Below are 13,959 nucleotides of genomic sequence, written 5' to 3' on the forward strand. Positions count from 1 at the left end.
TGTAGTTAAGCTGACCTTAACCACAAATAATCCATTTATAAAATGCTTAAAGGGAAGTGAGCTTTGAAGAACATCAAAATGATTTGATTATGGTACCGAACGGTGATTATTGCTGTCATTACTTAAATTTGTGTGAATATTTTAAGAGGTTCCGAGCCTACGCTGAAATTGTAGCCTACATTTCTGCGTTTCGAAATTTTTGATCGCTGATATCTTTTTACGAGAGCCCTTTTTGAAAAATGTACGACCACATTTTTGAGTAAAAATATGTCAGCTTTGAATAAAAAATAAAATTGTCTGTGAAAGTTTCCTGTGCTTTGAGAAAACTGTACCGATGCCCCAAATTTGCATCAAAGGTACACTACGCTACACATAGCGAAGCGAAGGAGACTTAATCCAAGTGTTTCGGTTGTTCTTCTGTCAAAGTTGACAGTATAACAGAAGAATATTTTGATTTAAGATCGCTTTCGCGTCTCTATGTGTAACTAGAGTAAGTTTTTGTCAGGTGATTAACCTTCTGTATTACTCAATACTCACACAATCATACTGGTTATACGACTCTACCAAGCTCGTGCGAGTGACTATTAACTCGTACGATAACGTATTAGGTTATGTGTAATGTGTGGGCCAGCTTGTAAAACTGCTGAAGCGAATTTAGACAATATCTCGGTTGACTTTAATTGAACTTTATCAGAAACATTCCAACGGACAAATAAATTGGGCATCAATTTACTATAAAATAGAAACATGTAGTCATACCTGAGTCAGACTATTGACCTCAAAGATGGACTAAGGTAAGGACTCCAAGGTGGATTTTCACAGAATTGATAGTCATCGCGTCTGAAGATAAATCTTGAAAAGAATATTATGATCAAATAGAGTTATGTTTGTTGTTAATGGAGTCTTAGTTTTGATCTTACATGAGGGTCTCTTAACTACACTGTCCAGATTTTTTTCGCAACGTTATTTCCAGTTATAGGCTTCTCTCAAACAAAGCACAACTTTTTTCTTCGCATGCGGAAGAGCTCCAGAACTCTCAGCAATATGTTTACCCCTTTGAACACGTATCGGAATACTTGTAAAAATATCTGTCGTTAATGTGGTTTACTTTCTTTAGAATGAAAAAAAACCTTTGTTGAATAATCCGTTGAAGAGTTCTTTATGTACATTTCCATCAAGTCTGGCAATAGGTGCATACCATCTGCCTGTACATTTTTTTAAATATTTTGCGCACACAAGAAACACCTGACGTTCAACTAAAAAAAACACACAGGTGATAGTTTTGTCAAAAGATGCCATGCGAGGACTGCGAAACTCTTTGTTATCTTTGTTATTGTGTATGCAAATTGTTAAAGAATGTACACTGTACATTGTACAGCTTGTTATTTTCAGTTTTTTTTTCCTCTCTGAACGGACGCAAAGCGTTTCAAGTATTTTTTATTCAAAATATAATTTTAATTTAATTTTAAATCGATTAACTGTATGTCGAAATTGCCGAAAGTCTTGATGGTTGTATGAGACATACTTCTGAACAATAGTTGTGAGTATGACAAACCAAAAAATCTTCAGTATAAATAAGACTGACATGGGTAAGATATGTCATATTGATACGTCATCATTAAACATACAACATTATCATAATTGAAATCACACCAACTCGCAGTTTTGTTATTGTTCCCTGTGTGTACGTACAAGGGTACGAGCACTGCAGTTTCGTAAGACGAAGCTGAGCACCAAAGACCACAGACAAATTGAATCTATTTGCAATTATCAGATCAACCAAATTCCAATAAAATGAAAATTGCTTAGAGTAAAAACGGAGGCCCATTTAATATCAATCTATCACACATAATGTTTGCTCTCGACATTGAAAACGCAAAAAAAAACTTTTTTCCTCTCAAATTTGGTCGCATACACAAAATGACGAAACGAAACGACAAAAATAAAAATTTTCTTTTTTGCATCAAGTTCAACAATTTAAAAATGAAACGACCGGAATATTAATAAATATGTTAAATAATGCTAATTGTCGGTTAATGACCCATCTGCACACAATTCACAATGGAACAAAAATTTAACGAAATAAAAAAAATGGTTTTAGTTCATCATCCAACGAATGTGTGCTTTTTCACAGAATGGAAATTCAAAAACAAACAAAACTAACGTCAGTTTTATGATAAATTTTGCCTGAATTGGTAGCGGAAGTGTTAAATGAATTTGCGTGTCTGGTACATCGAGATAGTGTTAGATTATTAAACGTCGCCCTTTCCTTCATACCCATGTATGTATAGTATATAATATGTCTAACAGGCTATCCAAGCACAGCGTTATGTGATACTTATAGAAAACACATTTTTCGTATATTCACATCATATTTTTGACAATACATTTGCAAATTTGAGACAGATGTTACGCTATGGTGGTTTGTGCAATGAAAACGACGTTCCTTTCAATATTAATTTTTATGATGCAAGCAAATGTGTATTTCTTCGTCGACATCACATCTTTTTTTGTCACACAGTAGTTTTTAAAGTCAAGGCAGCCACAATTTATTCACATAACTTAAACATGAAAGAGATCATTTTGTGGATAATTGCATTCGCACTTTTTATTATGTTAATGTCAATAAATGGGGACAACAATATGAATAAATTTTTGCTTTATTTATTTGCAGAAGCGATGGTTCAGAGTCTCCGATACTAGCAGAAACAGATGCTGATGGACACAACGATAAACCTAGAATAAAATACGGAGAATTAGTGATATTAGGGTAAGTATCAACTCCACATTTACAATAAAAAAGCGGGGAAAAACAACGTCTCATTTAAGACTGTTTGTAAATTGAATATTGTGTCTCAAGAACGACGCTACACTAACTCATGGTAATTATGCCATTGATGCCGATATCTCGCTAAAAAGATCCACAACTTTCTCTTAGGTTGAATGGAGTCAAATGTGACAATTTTCTGATATAATAACTTCAGAGTCCCGAATTAAGATTAACAAATTTTTTTGATTTTCGTCCGTCCGCACCATTAGATGTAGTAGAACCCACAGGTGTCAGCGGAGGTAAAACATTAAAAATAAAATTACGATTTTCGGATAGTCATACAACCGTGGATGCTTGTGGTACAGAGCTAATTAATAGGTATAGTAGCAGAGGGACATAACTTACTTTTTCAAACCATCTACGTAAAAGTTTACAGCGGTGCAAAGTTACTTTCAGTCTCAGCTTCCCAACGACACCTTATTTGCTACATAACCCACATTAACAGTGCTGACATTTTGAATGCCCAGGTGGGGAAGTTTTAACTAGTTTGTCATAGATGAACGGTGTACATTCGAGCTTTTAAGATATCACCGTTAATGTGAGTTATAGCAAATGTGCAGCCGTTGGTAAGGTGAGACTAACATCAATACAATCAGATTGAATCAGATTAGAGAGCATTCCAATCAGTCCATTCAACCGTGAATGCTCTGGACGGTATGATTTTTTGACATTTCGAATGAACTTCCATTTGGTTTGTCTAGTATGAATAGAAAACAATGTTTTTTTGAAGAAGAAAACGAACCATTTCGATTATGCATCACGACATTCCTAGATAAAAATATGCAAAACATTCACCACAAAAAGGACGAATTCGCAATAATAATGCGCAACTGTCAATACATTTTTACCCAATTCAAGTAAAGGTGGAATTCTATACGGGACTGGTCTTAGTTCTGACTCATTTAAGCAATTTCCTATTCATCCTCAAAAAAAAAAGTCGATAGTCTACCGAACGATGCTACTGTATACTAAATTATGCATCGCATTGACGAACTATTTCGAGAATATCCCAGTTGATGAAACTATTTCTGAACGCTCATCAATAGTTATGGTAAACAATATTCACGACAGAGGTTTCACAACAACGATTTTACATATTTTATGATAGAGGGGCAAATGTCGCAGATGGGTTAAAACTGTTTTCAGATACATTTTAGCTACATTTTTGTGAGAAAATCACCATCACGAAAAATTCAATTATCGATACAGTTGTTTGGATGTCATATGTGGATTTGCGAGTAATAATTCCTATTTTCTCTGTGACTTACTCAAAATAACTAATGCATGTTGAAGTTGTAAAGTGCCATAATAAAGACCCTTAGAACTTAGTGACACTAAGCATGAGTGGAACTCTAAAGGGCACTGAAATTCGACAGTGTGTGGCACCTGTAGACTTTGGCTTGACGTGCTTTGCTTCATGGAAAGAAATTCATTGCAAGAATGTCTAGGCCAGTCTACGTCAGAGGCAGTGAAATTTCAGTATGAATTTGCTTCAGCTGCTTTCAACATTTTCGATTGTATATGTGTGGATCAGCTGAAAAACAGGTGAAGCAAATGCATGCTGAAATTTCTCAGCCTCTGGCTGTATTTAAGAAAAAATTAGTTATTCCAAAGACATAGACGGTATGAAGAAAATGTTTGCTCAGGCAAAGACTCAATCAATGGAAACATTACAGCGACGATTTTATTATTAATTAATTTTGGGCCAGTTAAAGCTGCTGCTGACTTATAGCTCAATTATCATTGCCTTTAAAATACTTTTTTTCTTATTAGTCAGTATACTTTCCGACCCAAGACCGAGAACCAAAAATGTTTTCAGCCGAAGTAATTGATGGAGTCATTAATTTCATAAAACATAATCTCGTCTTCAACGGACTCTTTGCTTTTATGGTCTAAAATAGAAAACAAATAAATTGAGTGACTTCAAATTCCCTATACGATCTGTTGGTTAGTACTGCGTTGTTGGTATAAAAATAAATAAATTTCACGAATATTTATCAGAAATATTGTATTGTACGAAACGTGTCACATAATTTTTTTTTTCTTGTTCCATTAATGCAGTACACGTGTGTCTTTGACATGAGTCACATACATTTAAACGTAGCTGTTATTCCAGTGGATTACTATACATCATCTGGTGTGCCCTAAGAAACCACTAACAAGCATACAAACTCGCTGATAGCAATGCACTAACAATCCACAATACTCAATTGTTTATTTATGAACAACAAACAACAAAAAGCAACGAAAAAATGAAATCACTTACACTAATTAGATTTTCATTTAAACTAGATGCGAGTTTCGTTATTATTTCCTTTATCTTAAGAAATGCATACATTGTGTGAGGGAGCTCTAAATAATTTTTTTTTCTCTTTACAAACATAAAACTGCATGGCATGTCTTGGGTTTATTTGTGTATAGATTAAATAACGTTTTAATATTTTCGTTCAGACGATGATGACGACGATGATGATGAAAAGTTCATTCACACAGAATATATAATTTTAATTCGATTTTGAATTCGTTGCTTTGTAATCTTGAAAGAAGAAGAAGAAAAAACAACAACCATTGACCACGCTCCATAGCTTATAGTCTTTAGATTTTATTTATATTTTGTTTATTTACAATCATCAAATCATAGAGCCATTATTATGCTGCCTTTTTCTGCATATTATACATATTCCATTACGTGATTTTAGTGGAACAATGGCTGAAGTGTTTATTGATTTTATAATTATTTACTTTTAAAAAGAAAAATTCGAAAAAACAATATTCTAGCATTAAGCAACAGAAACATTCAAATGAGCGAGAATGGTCAATTCTTATACGTATTTTCAGTTGCATATACGCATATCCAATGGATATTATCCATATATATTTATAGAAGTTTTAATACAAAACGTGCGAGAGTGCAACAACACTTTTGAAAATATATATATGGTTTAGATGTTAAGTGTGTGCATCATCAAATTAACGATTTCGAATGAGAAAAAGTAAGCTCTACACCACACATAATATAATTATAAAGATTTTTTGTATTCCGAGGCAAAATAGTAATAAGTTTATCAAACTTAAAATGTGGATATATAGGCTAACATTTAGACATTATGTAAGCGGTTCTTCTGTATGATGTATGTAGTTGATGCAAGCATATTATAATGTCTGAACTGAACTGATGAATATATATTGTTATGAATATAGCGTGATTAATGAACAATTAATGAGTGATGAATAAAACACTAATTCCTAACTTGATGTTCACTGATACGTGTTGAGAAATCATAACTCTTACGAGATTCTTATAGAAATGGAAAAGGTTTTGAAGGAAACGGATGGCTTCTATTCAAGATTAAGGAATGTAAATTGGAAATTATTAATGAACCTACAGCCAACAAAATTATCTTAGAAACGTGTTTCCTATTCTGATTCCTCTTTCTGTTTCTTAAACCAACAAAACAAATTTTTAAAGCTCGGAAACCCGAAAAACCAGGAAACTCGAATTGAGATAAACCTGAATTTCTATCTATGATCTGGCCTGAGTTTCAAATTTTACTCAATTCAGGTCATTGCTGTTCCAAGGAGATATCAGGCCAGGTTCAAGTCATTCAAAAAAAAAACTTGACCCGACCTTACCTGAATTTTTTTCGGTCAAATCATTTCAGGTTCCGGTCAGTTCAACCAGACATGTTTCGAGCTATACAAATAATTTCCACTAATCAGCCTCACAGTATACTATTCTGAGCTAAAGTATGTGCAGGGCTTCATAAAGTGAGAAACATAAATGGGAAACGTCAAAATGTTGCTGGAATGTTACTAAGTGTGTCTGCGGTGAATTTGTGAGCGAAGATGGAACCCATGGATTAAGTTGTCTTTATAGTGCAGCCATAAGAATTCCTCGTCATTCTGAATTTAATAATATAATGCATCGTTCACTTAAAACAGCGAATTTACCATCGATGAGAGAACCACCTGGAATGTTCAGAGATGATAAGAGTGCCTGGAGTCACATTGATACCATGGTGTAATGGTCAATTGTTGGTCTGGGATGCAACATGTGCCGACACCTTAGCTCCGTCATACTTAGGTTTTAGTTCAAAAAAGGCTGGTTCAGTCGCGAGAAAAGCAATAAAAGTCAAATTAAACCGTTACAAAGAGCTTTCCGACCAAGGTTATTTCATTTTACCATTCGCAGTACTAGGTCCTTGCTGCGAGGAATCTGTTCGGTTCGTGGATATTCTTTGCAATTTGATCTCTGAAAGAACTGGTGAAACAAGATGTAAAGCAAAGAATAGGTATTTCTTTACAGCGTTCAAATACATCAAAAGAAAATGAATTCGGACGGTTGGACGAGATTTTTTATATACTCTGATTGATTTCACGATTTGTTGAATTGTTCCTTAGTTAAGTTTTTAGTTAAGCTTTTCGCCTGTTTCTATTGAATCAAGCCAGTTTCCATGGTTCTGCATAAATATAATAGGGCAACTTTTGTTAAGAATAGAAGCCACTCCATGGGTGGAATTTGTTTCATGCTTTGATACAAATTTAGGGTTTAATCAAAGCAATAAACTATTTTTTTTTGAATGTTAAATTTATAACATCTGAGTAAAGTCGCATCAATAAAAATGCTGATCATGATTGGATGCTGTACATACCAAGTTACGTTTTCGTGAATTATCGTTAAAAATCAATTCTGCTGATCCTCCAAATGGTCAAGATTTAACTTCATCGTTCGAAGAAACTAGATCATTTGGATCATTTAGATTCGTAGAAGATTCAAGTCGTCTTGCGAAGCAATAATTGGTTCAACGTTGAAAAACTCAGAGATTTTGATAGTGACCTCACAACATACATTAGGATTCGCCCTCATAATCCCCATATTCTGATCTGTGAAGGTGGTCAACTTATAGAGGTTCCACATTATCTGTTCATAGAATCATTTGGTTCATAAATCTCTGCACATTTCTGAATATTCTGCCAAAAAAAAAACTTGAAAATATAGGAGACAAATCGTCACTAGACTATTGTGAGACTTAATACATTCAGCCTTTTTTCATTCATATTTTATCATTCGTCTACCAACGCCATGACTAATGTGCTATATGAATGAGCTAATGTTCAATTGTTCGCGCGAGGAAAAAAAATGTTTTCAAATTTTATTAAATTTCATTCACATCAATTCCATGGAGCTAATTTCACATTTTTGATTGGCATTCGTCAACACGAATTTTATCTCATCTTCTTTTCTATATATCAAAAAGGAAAAAAATATTTTATTTAACGATAAACTCAGCATCAACTTATCATTTATCTGAATGGCATGAGATTACAATGTAAAAAAAAAACTTTGTATTTAGAAGAGATCGTTAAGCATTGCGAAAACGTGAATGTCAAAGGTAGTGTTTCAGATATTACCTCTCTTATTTGCCGTTCATGTATCTAATTTTGTTGTTGTTGTTTCTAACTAACTTAATCTATACCTATGAAGCATAAATGTATAGAGAAATAGTAGGTCACTTTGAAGGTATACCTTTCAACTCGTTACGTTGTTAAATTATTAAACAATTTCGCTTTAAAAGAAAGGCGGAGATTTTGTTTAAATTGTCTTCCACGAATGCATATATAGGAGAGCGTCGTATGTGAATTGAATGTGTGTAGTGTTCATACAATACTCACTTACTTACTTTGTCAAGATAATAATCGCAGCCTTATTCAAAATAATAATATTCACCTGGATTGCAATTCAGAAAATTATCTTGTACTTAACATACATTAAAAGCAAAACAAGACAAAAACACATAGAAAAAATATTTAACTTTGCATAGCGGCTTCGCTTAAATGCATTATTTTGCTGATAAAATTATTATTATTCTGATTTGTATCATTGTTGTGTTTAAGATATGTCGTGTCAATGAAATATTTCCGAAGTGCAAACTGTGGGAAGTTTAAATAGCATTACAGATATGACGAAAAATCGTTTTAATTTATTTACTCAACACTTGCAGTGTACGGGCGTAACATTTAGCCGATTAATTAAGTTGTATCGTTGCGAAAATCCATTAGATTTGTTGTGGCAACGCTCTGAAATCTGGCGTACCGCCTAGACAGTTTTATCATGATCTATAAATGTTTTGAGATAGAGAGAGAAAGAGAAAGAGATAGTGTACACAAGCAAAACTGCTGAATTTTCGAATGTAAATTCGGATGTATTGAACTTCCTGCAAACAATGTTGATAAAATTCGCATGATATCGGTCGATGTTGTTAAAATTTTTTTTTGTTTATTTTCGTTAAACAGGAAGCGAAGTCAGTCTACTTTTTTGTTTGTGTGATAATGAACTGTATATGTTAATCACATACACTGTGGCTATTTATCCTCATTCTCAGCAATCTAAAATTGTAAAAAAAAAATATTATTTTTCAGATACAATGGTTTTTTACCACAAGGTGACCGTGGTCGAAGGCGATCCAAATTTGTGCTGTATAAACGAAACGAATCAAATGGCGTAAAGAGATCAAACCATTATATAGTTCAATCACCTGAAAACACAAAGGCAATATTAGATGCACAGCAACATTCAATATCATACACACTATCCCGAAATCAGGCTGTTATTGTGGAATATAAAGAGGATGCCGAAACGGATATGTTTCAGGTGAGTTATGCAGTTTTTGTTTGTTGGACCACATTCTTTGTGTAGTTTCGATTTTTTTTTGTTGAAAAATAATTTTATGTTTTGCATTTTCAATTTTAATATCAATTTATGCCGTGAACGTGCATCATTTGATGCTAATGTGGTTGCCGAATGTTATTTTATTTTCGCATTAAACAATTATATAAAATTGAGCTCTCTGTATACAATATTGTGTGGCGACAAATGCATTGTGGCTGCTGCGATTAACGTTATTAAAATTTATTAAGTCGATTTCATCCGAAACATTATCTATTGTCTATTGGAACTAATGAAACATAAATTCCTATTATATTCTCTCTGATATCGCGCCTATGTTCTATACAATTAATTAAAACTCAAAATCAAAATTCTTTGTTTATCAAATTAATATTTAATTTTTGTTCGTTCATTACACTATCGTGTATTTCTGTCTGAGAATGACAAACAGTTATATTACGTGCCATCTCAAGAATCGATTTGACCGTCGATTTAACCGAACATAAAAATTAATAAACTAACTTTTTACAATTGACGAGCATACCACGCATTATTAACCAATTTCTACTTCTTGATGTAAAATCTTGTACTTTGTTAGGTAAGCATACATTCCTCGATACATTCTCTAATGTAAAAGGTCATTGCCTAGCGTATATTAGAGCTGTGCGGGCAGTCAAAAAATTGTCAGGCGTGGGGCGGGTGGGTTTTTATTTCACTGGTTAACATCGGTCACGGACGGGCGGGCATAAAAATTAGGTACGTCCGCACAGCTCTAGCGTATATGGAAAGGGTAAGGCTTTGAACTGGTCGAATTTAGGCCATGTTAAATTAACTCAATAGATTTACAGCGACCGCGACGCAGACAATAGTTCGAATTAAGTATGATTTGTAGTCAACCGCACAAGTTTTCCGTTGCACATATCGGTCCGCTCGGTGCAGTAGTGAGTATAGCCAAACTCAACTATCAAAACAGGTCGACATCAGATTAAAAAGAGTTAAGGTTCAATCTGTTGCAGAAGCGATAAATTCAACCTATTTCTATTACTTAAGAGGGGCCATTGTCTATTTAACCAGTTCAGATTCCATCAAAATGCTCCCCGTGGACAATTCATTTCTCATGGACAAATCTCTGAGTCAATCTAAACTTAGGTTCAGAAATCATGCTATGATCGCATTTTCTGCTAATTCTTAATTTAGTAGACATCTAACACATTCAATCGCTGGAACAGATCCACACTCGAAAACAATGTCTCAATCGAAAGCACTGTATGTATCTTGATGTGTTTTTGTTTAAGTAAATGAGACGTAAATGTGATATAAATCAACAGACAACTAATGATCTTCCGTAAATCTTAAATTTTAATGATTTTGTGTTGTGTTCGTCCCATCTACAAGTTTCATTCAATGTAATTCGTCTGGTCCAATTATATCTGAAATAAGTGTTACCATTTTAACAGGAACATTTCTATTTGATTGAAGTGACACTTTGACACATTAGCTGCCACAGAAAGTCTCTATAATGCATTTTCCCGAGTGTATCAGAATCATTACGATGGTGATGTAAAGTTCTGATAAATTTAGTTACCACACACACAGAAAACGGATTTGCATTAATTTCACGTTTAATATCCGAATATGAAATCAACATTTTCCTATTTAATTATTTATGAAACCCAATTTTCACATAAACACCAAATGAACTTAGAATTTAGGTCTTAGCTGACAACACCATTTTGTTTCAATAACTTTGTCGATTTGGGTCAAATTATGCATTTTCCCTATGTGTTCGTTTTTTGTGGCAGCTCTATGTGTCTTTTTACAAGTGCCAAGCTTAATCATATAGTATTCCGGTGGGCATTTCGTGTGATGTTTGTATAAAAAAAGAAGAAATATAACGAAGTAGGTACCTAAATTAGGTAGAAAAAAAGTTTTTTTTTCTGTACACAATTTTCTAATCGATAAATTGCAACATTGAAAAAGAAATGCTTTTAATATTGAGTACATAATAATTTCATTATCTCGTATACAACATCTGTTGCGCTAAGGTACTTGATGTTTTCGATCACGTTTCCATGATCGGGGTATGGTCTTCACATAAATTACCCCTACAAAATCTTTTCTACCACACACAACTACAATACGGCATTTTTTGGCATGAACTTTCGTTAAGGAAGTGGTAAAGCAAAGACAGTATACAGATAGGCTTATTAGACTAGTCGACCACGTAACGAACGTCAGAATAAGAAAAACAACAAAAGTAAAGGATGTGAAACAAACAGCCAAACAACTTAAATGGAACTGGTCCGGACACTTAAGTCGATACGGTGACGATAGAATACCGAAAGTTGTCGAAACTTGGACTCCTAGTGACGGTAAAAGAAATACTGGTCGTCCACATATTCGGTGGAAAGACGACATAGAAAATTTCGGGAGTTGCTTCTGGAGACAAAAGGCAAAAAACAAAATGCAATGGAAATTAATGGGAAACACTTTTATTCAATTATGAATTGTTACAGAGTAATTAATAAAAAAAAAATGCATGGCAAACCTGCCGTCTCTCAGACAGTTATCGAACAATTGAAATTTCCGAAATTGAATACCGCTCTTGAAAGATACGTTAATGGAAAACGGATCCAACAATTCCTTTTTTCGATTCATGTATACCGAAATGGTGTTTGTTTTTTGCATTAGAGAGTTTGCGTCAAGACATCATGTGCGAAAATATGGTATATTGTTTACTGTGTTGCACAAAGACGATTTTTCCAACACTTGTCGTAAATTGGTGTTGCCACTAGCAAAAAGGTTTCAGTAAAAACTCACTTATCGATATTGCTACTACAGAGAAATGATAACTTAGTACGCCTATGGCGAGATCTCACTGCAGGCGTACCAACTTATGCATTCCAATCTACATCACAAGCTGTTATATTGTAGTTGTCAATCGCAAAAACTCCATATCGATACTACATAGTCCTAAAAATTTATAATCGTGTGACAATTTTTTTGTTGGTGTTCTTTTTATCACCAGTGAGAAAGTGTTATATGGACATTCTTTTTGCCACTAGTGTTACAAAGTACACAATATATGTACCAGGAAAATTTGTGAAAGTTTAGGAAAATACGGTCGAAAGGCGGCGGAAGTGAATCTATGGCCCAGCACTCGGCGAATTTGGTACCATTCGATCGATAATTATCCCTGCTACAATTAAAATTTGAAAAATCTGGTACCTCCCCCATACGATCAAATGCGAAAAACTAAACCGCTAAACACTGAGTATAATTGGAATTGCACATAGAAAAAACATATAGTTGTCTCGTGTCTCTCATCTAACCTAGAGAAAAGGAAAATTCTTTATTAAATTCGTGGAATTGCATGATACGACTATTTCAACTTGATTCATGTAATTCATTTCACATGCGATATCGATGTTACCATACATGATGTGTTGTACGTATGTGACCATTTCAATGTTATTCATGAATTGGATTGAAATGGTTGGGGTATGTATGGACAAACTGCTTTGCAGTCTCAACTTTTATAAAAAGTATTATAAATTTTTACGTAAGATATTATCTTGTGGGCGTGTTCCACCCACGTTCACATTATCCCCTGTTGAATTTATAGTGAAATTTATGTTGTAGGAAATTTTCTTGCTACAATTACATCCAATTCTTCAAGTGAAAGTTCACCAATTGAATCTAGGAAATGTTCTCTTAGCCCGTTATATCGAGTGCCGAACCAACAAATAAAGAATATCTCACAGCTTAACTCAGTACAGTTTGTTAGCAAACCCTGCAGCAGAGCGTGATGATTTAAACGATGTATTTTAATACGTTAATTAAACTTTTTTTTGCCTTGACCATGAGTAGGAAAGTGTCAAGGTGCTTTTCAATTCATGTCAAGCCGTTGGGTTCCAATGTTGGGGCTGACGTCAAAACGCGATGAGTTATTCATTGTGTTTCATATGTTTGCCTTAGAGCAACAAAGTCAATTCTCATCTCCATCTAGTACTGAACCACAAATACATTTGTGTTTTGTTTAATGACTCAACCCAGGACGACAAGCATCATCAGTTTTTCAAACAGTAAACAATGATTAATTGTATAAATTACGCCAAATGTGAGTGTTTGTTTCCAACATCAATTGCTTAGTCTATTGTAAGGTTGCTTACCGTGATTTGAGATACGTCAAATCACGATTCATATACCGCAACTCCTGATTTACAGAAAACATTAATTTTAATTGAAGAAATTTATTTAAAATTAATTATTTTTGCTTTAATTAGAAGTCAAATGTTCAATCTTTATAACTTTATTAGCCATTACTCCTGCATATCAAGGGATTGCAAGAAAATGAAGTACAAAATTAAAAAACTGTCACTTTACCTCAAATCACGGTCAACTACCTTAGTTATGCATTTCCGACAATGTTGATTTTTTTTTCAACTCCGGTACAAAGAGT

At 33.9% G+C, this 13,959-nt stretch overlaps 1 protein-coding gene across 2 annotated transcripts in view; it reads left to right on the forward strand.

Moving 5' to 3' along the window:
- LOC119068716 (protein pellino) overlaps positions 1–13,959 on the forward strand; it is a 60,588-nt gene that overhangs the window by 29,327 nt on the left and 17,302 nt on the right. For both annotated transcript variants that reach the window (XM_037172406.1, XM_037172405.1), the window contains exons 2-3: positions 2,675–2,770; positions 9,251–9,482. In XM_037172406.1, coding sequence (XP_037028301.1) covers positions 2,675–2,770; positions 9,251–9,482 — 328 coding nt within the window. The remainder of the gene's footprint in view (positions 1–2,674; positions 2,771–9,250; positions 9,483–13,959) is intronic.

Source organism: Bradysia coprophila (assembly GCF_014529535.1).
Source record: "Bradysia coprophila strain Holo2 chromosome X unlocalized genomic scaffold, BU_Bcop_v1 contig_20, whole genome shotgun sequence".
In the NCBI taxonomy this organism is placed as follows: domain Eukaryota; kingdom Metazoa; phylum Arthropoda; class Insecta; order Diptera; family Sciaridae; genus Bradysia; species Bradysia coprophila.